The sequence below is a fragment of the Thunnus maccoyii genome, chromosome 2, assembly GCF_910596095.1.
Source record: "Thunnus maccoyii chromosome 2, fThuMac1.1, whole genome shotgun sequence".
NCBI lineage: Eukaryota > Metazoa > Chordata > Actinopteri > Scombriformes > Scombridae > Thunnus > Thunnus maccoyii.
In genome coordinates, this window is record NC_056534.1 from 21,524,170 (window position 1) to 21,532,485 (window position 8,316).

Sequence of the window (8,316 nt, forward strand, 5' to 3'; positions counted from 1 at the left end):
TGTCTGACGCCAGCTCTCTCACTAATTATCTGCTCTCCTGTCTTCACCCGAGGCCAGACTCAGGCCATTACATCTCACGTTAGTCTTTGTCAGGACGAGAAAAAATCCTCTCAAGCTCTTTTTTTTTTTTTTTTTTTTGTCTCCCACCATCAACATACCGACTGGGGTGCCAGATAAGGCCTTATCAATGGATGACTGATTGACAGCTCCATCTGATATTGTGACAACGTGAAGACTGGGAACCATGTCAGTGACTCTTCTATGTGCATTACTGTTTCAGCTGACATAATTACAGTAGGAGGGATTTCTGGATTTGACTGATACAAGTTTTGGATTATTAATATTCCACAAACCTCCCAAAAATGTTAAGTATTCAGACCAAAGAATTTTAATTTTGACAGGGTGGAGAAACGTTTGAAATCATTAAACCATGGTGCACTAAAATTCATATTTAACTCATAATTTATGCCTAAATCCACTGTTTCCGTTTGCCACTCGCACTGTTAGCTATTATCATGTGACTTTAATGGCTTTCATTGGTGGAGAATCTGCAGCTTATATACTGTGGATGTTTATTCAAAAATACAAACAGAATATGTGTTTTCCACATGAAGTTATGATTTTGAGAATCATGTAATTAAGGTGGAATGATGCCCTCATTTCAAAGTGTTTATGGCCAGTGTTGTAGTATTATTTACCCAAAGTAACCAGTTTTTACAGTTTTACATGGTCTCTTTCACTTATTGATAGGGACAAAATGTAGAGGTATGTAGCATTACTGAAGGACTCCTCAGCAGGAAATGTAGCAGAAAACATAAAGATAAAATTAAATTAGACCAATTATGATTTTCTATGTAGCCCTGACATTTTACATTTTACAATACACCACACAGAGGCACTAAAGCAGCTCAGCACAGAAACATGATTATGCTTTTAACAAGGATTTTTCAGTGCAGTAGCAAAGAAGTCTAAATAGGTTTTAACGTGGACCAGCAAAGTGATATTAGACCGAGGGAGGGGTCATCTCTATGGTGTGACTCTTTTCAGATATTTGGAAAGAAGACAATAGATTCTAATCACTTTTTGAACTTTTAATTGAATTACCAGCTGACTGATTTTAGGAACCGTTCATATCAGCCCCCCTGGTGATTACTCAGGTGGGATGTGAAAATGTTTGTAGGCTTTGATGTTTCCCCCATTGGTGTCACACATTGTGTAAGCGCATGTAGCAAACACAGTAACAAATCCATCAGCTGTCAAAGGTAATAAGTCACACAAATACAACCAACAAACCATCTACTGAGCGTAATACACTGCTGAATTTATGATAAACCATCATAGTTAAATAGATGAAATCTTCCAAGGTAACGTCTGGTCCTTCCCCTTTCTCCCAATATGATGAGTGCGTGTGAATAGACACACAGAGACATATTTATATAAAACACAGTTATTGATACAGATACTGATCTCTTGTAAACATACTGTGACTGAAAAGCTGATGACACTGTTGCATGAATGTACCACAGATGGTGCATGAATGTTAAAATAAAGTAGCAATAAGGCTCAAATCCACCTTTTTTTTATAACCTGCAGTATTTTTTTTGTTCTTATGCCATCATTCCTTTGTTATGATTCTCAGCTCATTAATATTGTATCATTGCTGAGATGTGGGGGTGGCATTCAAACAGTTTTCATAAAAATCTCCAGTTTAACCCAAGCAGCTTATTTCAAAGTGAAAACAATGTCTGTCATAATCACTCGTTGCATTGACAAACTGCATGCAGCACAGCTACGATTAATATAAAAGGTCAAAGATGAACCAGGAAGTATCTGCACAATCTGATGGAAGTTTACAACAAACAGTTCAGGTAATAACTGTAATACTTGACTTTGTTATTTAAGTGCAGTGCATTGCAAAGCTGTGTCTAGCAGGTTCAAAAGTAGAAGAAAAAAAATATAATTATAATTGAACTGTCATTGTATCCTTATATTTTTCCTGTTTGAAAAAAACATGATGTCACTTTTCTAAATTACCCCACACTCAACTGCAAGCCTGAAGTCAGGTTGAAACCCTTTTTTCGAGAAAACAATTATTATTGTATATTAGGCTTTAGAGTAAAAAAAAGAGGTAAAAAATACTCAAATTAATTCTAATTTTACCTGTATATTTTACTGTATAATTCGTATAATTTAAAATAATGTATAATTTTACCAGGATCCTGTCCTATAACTTAAAATACTGTGTATCTGCTGTCCGTGTCCAAAATGTAATGGTAAAACCAGACTCTGTGTATGACATGACTGGAAAGTGACACATTTCAAAATGATTTTTAGCTTGATTATTTCATCAATATTTTTCTCTTTAACTTCCTTAGGAGCTCTAATCACATCTGAACTCAACATTTTAAAGCTGGTGATTTTCTTTGTTTGTTTGCTTTCTCCCCCTAAAGTATAAAGGCTCAATGAAGCTGCGAATACAATTCTCCCCATAACTTCTGAGTCATTCTCAAACCCAAATAAATGACTTTGTGCTGGACATCACTGTACCAACTGTCTGAAAGTAAGAAATCAGTTGCCATGTAACCAGGTGGCGGTTTATTATATTCATTACACTGTTTACATCCCACATTAAGCATTATTTAGACTCTCCCGCCACATTTTTCACAACACAACAGGGACACTTCGTCATCACCGTGACGTCACTACATTTACAACCCAAATTTGCGAGAGAAACATACAGAGAGAGAGAGAGGGAGAGAGAGAGAGAGAGAGAGAGAGAGAGAGAGAGAGAGAGAGAGAGCGTTACAAACACCTTGTAGTTTAATAAAAGATATTCAGTGAATGACCGTTGTCATTCAGCGGAATGGCTGTTTGGTCCTTACGGCCACATTGCACATAAATATATTCCGTTAAATAAAGCAGAGAGCAAGTCGACACCCCGTGTTTGTGTGTGTGTGTGTGTGTGTGTGTGTGTGTGTGTGTGTGTGTGTGTGTGTGTGTGTGTGTGTGTGTGTGTGTGTGATTAAGAGGGGAGAGAGGGAAATGTTTCCGCCTATCCCCAACTCTTTCTGTTCTCCCTCGATCGGAGGAGAGGAAAAGAAAACTGCCAGACTCCGTTCACAATCGACCAGTGGTGTATTGTTACTTTGCTCACTGGCAACACGCATCTGGTAGAACACAACTTGAGAGTATTTTATGAGCCATTCGGATGTACTCTTCAATTCGGCATACATCAAATCCTCAAGCCTCCCCTATCAAGTTCATCAGGAACGGAGAGGAGAGGCAGTGAGAATCACTTTAACCGAGCTAGTCAAAAGACCAATGTAAAAGTGGATCCAGTTGATTCACTAGGGGAGTATGGTATGCCTCTTTTATTTTAACCTCTTCATCCCAGCGGGTCTATTTCTAACACACATATAGTTCAAGCCCACACTCATTTATTTTGAATTATCCAAAAGTTTCCACTGACAGCAAATATGTTGAATTATGAGGAAATCATGACTGACAAAACATCTAGAATATTTCTATTTGATCAAGCCGTAAGAATATGGTTCTTTTCATTTTTAATTAAAATGTATTATTTTAGCTAAGAATACTGAATATGTGATACAGTATTTTCATGATATTTTAGGTAGCCTAAAATTTAAGGAGGAAATCAGGATTCAATGTCAAAAACCTCACAGAGAACAAACTTCAGAAAGCGTCTTTGCCGATGAAGGGGGGTGGGAGTTGTAAATCTGAAGTTATGTTCTATCAGAACTAGGCTAATAACCAATAAGCAAACCAACAGTAAACTGTCACTTTCTTCGTGTCTCACCATAGCAAAGTGGACGGAGCTATACAGCGTCCACCGCTCTGTGGGAAGAAACAGCCTCCAGCTCCAGAGATGATGACAGTTCATCACAGCGCGTCATTATTGTCCCGTCATTCTCCTCGAGGACAGAGCCGGGAGGAAAGAGTGCAATTGGCCTGCAGGAGGGGAGGGAGCCGCTACTGTTTGAGTTCCAGAGCCCAGACATGTTGAGGCCATCCTGTCCGTCCTTTAGTCTTCTTATCGCCCGCTGACGATGAGGATGACGACGAGGATGATGATGATGACGATGATGAAGTTGTTTTAGGGATCTCCACCTGCAGACACATATTTAATGTTATTAGGTCGACTCATAATAATGTTGGCGCAGGTTGTTTTTAACCGTGCTATTTTCTGGTCACAGTAAACCGTTATGTATGTATTACACAATATTTTATCAGATCGAAAATATAAATTGATGACACGCAGCAGCTTTGACACGATGCAAATCGTTTTATTTTTCCGTCTTTATCACCGCTGGATGAAGTTCTCCAATTAAGTATTTGCTGCTCGATAAGATAAGAAAGAAACGTTTGGTATCCCCGATTTATGAATACAGAATTTAGTATTCAAATAATCGGATATTTCATATCGGAATTTTGACCTTCATTCGCTGTGTCTGTCTGTGTTTTATGTATTTGGGACATGTAGTCCCTTTAAGCTCGCGGGACATGCGTTGACTTGAGCAAAATTAATAAGCGTTTAAAACGTAACAAGATGAGCAATTTGTATTTGTAAAAAAGAAGGAAAGAAAGAAAGAAATCCAGTTTTGGTCGCATTTCCAAGAGAGATTTCCAGAGAGAGAGAGAGAGAGAGAGAGAGAGAGAGAGAGAGAGAGAGAGAGAGAGACAGAGAGAGAGTGAGAGAGAGAGAGAGAGAGAGAGAGAGGCAGGCTGTCTGTTTCACAGACATCATTTCCCCTCCAGGGTACACCCAGGTGTGGACCACTTTCAGTAAATGCTCCAGAGCAGACATCAGTGATATTTCAATAAACAACACAAGACTTAATAACAGTACAGTTTCAAACGTCCTTCATTTTCATTTCAAAACAGTTTCTTGTGTTGAATGGTAAACCTTTTAATAAAACTCAAACTAAACCAACAATCAGTTTGATAATAAGCTCAAAGCCGCTTTCGTCTGTCTGTGAGCACACGCGCACAACATAGACCACAAAACAATAAAATAATAATGGATTTGAAGGGTTTTTTTTATTAATAACCTATTTCCTGTAGGTCTAAACAACATAAAAACCCAAAACAAACCCAAAAAAACATTTTACTATTTTCATTATTGCCAGAAAGCTGAATCAACTAAGAACAGCCTAGATATTTATTATGAGATGAATTAATTTCCCTGTTATTTAATCCACGACTGGCAAATCCGCTGATATTTTCAACACTTCTTACTTATTATTGATTTATTTTAATCGTTAATCAATTTGACATACAGTAGAATAGCAATATGGCAGTAATATAGGTTTTTATAATTAATTATCTATGTAGGCTTATTTACCCCTCGTTTCTCACACACACCTGGAAACGTGCGCACCCGGTTCAAAGGATTATTGTCGTAATCCCTCTACTTTACTGACAATGAGTGCACGTCTATAATAATCATCATCATCATAATTATAATAATAGATGGATTCAAATCTAAAGAGCAAAATCTGATGTGTGGGCTGAGCAGTAAAGCTTAAAACAATACCCAGGCTATATAACCAACTGGACCGTAAACCCACTTTTATTTATTTATTCTTATTTATTTATTTTTTGATAGGCCTAACTGTGATTTATAATTTTGGACACACATTATTTTGGTTTATAGTTTTTTGTCTAGACATCGTGCAACATGAATGTCAGTGGGGAAGCATCCAGAGTGAGTTTCATCACTGTAAATGCTACTCCGCTGTTCACCCTGACAGGACGACGGAGTTCCTGACTCATGTCTGCTCTCTAACTTCAAACTCCATAAAAATGTGTAAATTAAGCTGCCTATCCTCCCCCAATCCTGACGCGGGGAGAAAAAGTCTTATCCACCACTTATAAAGAACAAAAGTAGCTCATATTCGAACTTCTGACACTTGATTATTTTAATTTTGCAGAGTGACTTGTACATATCAGGCATAGTATAATTTCTCAAGCCTACAGCATGATTGTAACAGGTTAGATTCGGAACATACTAGTTGCTGCTTAAAATTAACGCATCAACACTGCAATGCTGTGAGAAGATATTTTGTTAAGAGTACTTTACCAGTAACATTTTTAAATTTCATTTCTATTCACTTCAACTAACAGATTTTTATATTTAATCCACCATTGAATAATTTGCTATAATTGAATCTGCTATTTGCTATTTTTTTCTGCCAATGAAAAAACAAACAAAGGAAAAGACACTAGTTTGATAAAAGAGAGCTCAGCGGTTCAAAAGTGTGTGTTCTTCCAGAAAGAGTAGGTGTGCTAATAAACGATCTTTGATTTCAGGGCGAGCCTCTCTGTGGAAAAAAGCAGCAAAAGGGGGGCGTAGCGGGCCGAGTGTAAACCGAAATACACTCTTTCTGTCCGCCTGCGTCAATACACACACATCCAGAAGGTCCAATAAAATGCGAGTGTGCTGTCGCCAGCAGCTTGTCTGTAATCACTGGAGACAAGAGTAAGACACAAGATCATAATATACACAATACAAGATCATCCCCACTACAATAAAGCCTCATCGGCTGAATTGCAACAACTGCATACCAGCGCCTTTTGTTGTTGGCTTAACAACAAAAAACAGCGGAAAAAAAGAGAGGTTTCATATATACGTAGTTAATAAAATAGCGATGTAATAATAATAATATTGATACTACTACTACTACTACTACTACTACTAATAATAATAATAATAATAATGATGATAATGATAATGATAATAATAATAATAATAACAATAATAATAATAATAATAATAATAATAATAATAATAATAATAATAATAATAATAATGCACATTATTATATATTAATATAAATAACAATAAATGAATAGAAGATAAAAATAAAACTAATACAATTTTTAATAGTACAACACACTGAGACTCTTAGGCCTTCACTACTCGATGTTATTATTACAAACACGTCACCTTTATAGATTATAATCCCATTACAAGCAATGCTCATTTTTTCATGTCATATAATGGTTAGACAAAACTCGAACATTTTTATCTAATTTTATCATAGTCATCATTCGTTTTGAACCTTCCATATTTCTGCATTCATCACTTTATGATATTATAAAATGTTAAAGTATCACGTATTCACACTGTGCTGAATACAGTACATAATGCATCGCTTTATTTCAACAAGCTAGGAGCCATTAGATTTTGAATGTACAATTTCACACCTGTGATTTTATATTATCTTGATGGGGGTTCATGTTTTATCATCTACACACACTTTATTAAAAGATTTTTGAAGGTTCTGTCAGCATACATGACACACCAGTTTCCAGTCCCAGTCATTTGTCAAGACAGAGGTTCAGGCTCTAGTCTGCAGACTACATATCACTGATAGTAAAACCACCGCGTCTCTTTCCAGAGGCTGGCTGTTGCCGCGTCCGTCTACTCACAGTAGCACTAGCATGCAAAATTACAGCTCCCTTTATCTTGCACATTTACTCTATATCACTCACTGTGCCAAAATGCCACCAATCTTGAGGCAGTGATAGTATTAAAAGCTGTTTCTTTTATGCATCATGAATACTGTGACCAAATGGGAAAGCTTGCTGTTTAGCCGGTAGCCTGCTGGTATGTAGCAGTTACCAAATGCTTCAATATTTCACATAATTAGGTCACTTGTAAAAAAAAAAAAAATCGTAATTTTACAACTCAAAATGTTTCCCATTCACAAATTCCCATTTGTAACTGATAATAATAATATATATATATATAATACTAAAAGACAATTAATTAGTTTGCCACTGCACTGTGCTAAAATTATTTAGATAATAAATTAAATGAAAAATCATGCATGTACTGATACACATGAATTTACTGTAGTCTAAAATAAGTTAAACAGATCTGTCTAGGGTAGAATCCAACAGTTTTGTCCCTGCCTTTATAAAGTTGATTTTGCACAAACTGGATCATGGGATCAATCCATTGTAGTACAACAAACTAAGCAATCACTGTTGTAATCAGTGACAATAAATGTGTGGACGAAGAAAAAAAATCATCATATTGTAGAACATAAAATTTTTTTAATCTTAACCTTCCATTGCACACATAGTGTTATATAAGCTCCCTGAAATAACTTAATTTAATACCTCAATTCCCTCTTATTTGCAAGCTTAGGGGACCAACAGCTTAAATACACCTCAGGGGTTAACCCCTTAATCGTTAATGTAGGAGCAGACTGAGGAGCATAACCAACATCAAGTGCTTACCTTAGCTGCACCAAGGATCAAATTCACTTTAAGTTACTTCTCCCCATG

The 8,316-nt window shown here is 36.4% G+C and overlaps 1 protein-coding gene across 1 annotated transcript in view; it reads right to left on the minus strand.

Moving 5' to 3' along the window:
- Window positions 1-2,585: 2,585 nt before the first annotated feature.
- Window positions 2,586-8,316, minus strand: part of hand2 (heart and neural crest derivatives expressed 2) — a 9,342-nt gene continuing 3,611 nt past the window's right edge. The window contains exon 2 of the mRNA XM_042390805.1: window positions 2,586-4,128. Within this exon, the coding sequence (XP_042246739.1) occupies window positions 3,991-4,128 (138 nt within the window). The 3' untranslated portion in view covers window positions 2,586-3,990. The remainder of the gene's footprint in view (window positions 4,129-8,316) is intronic.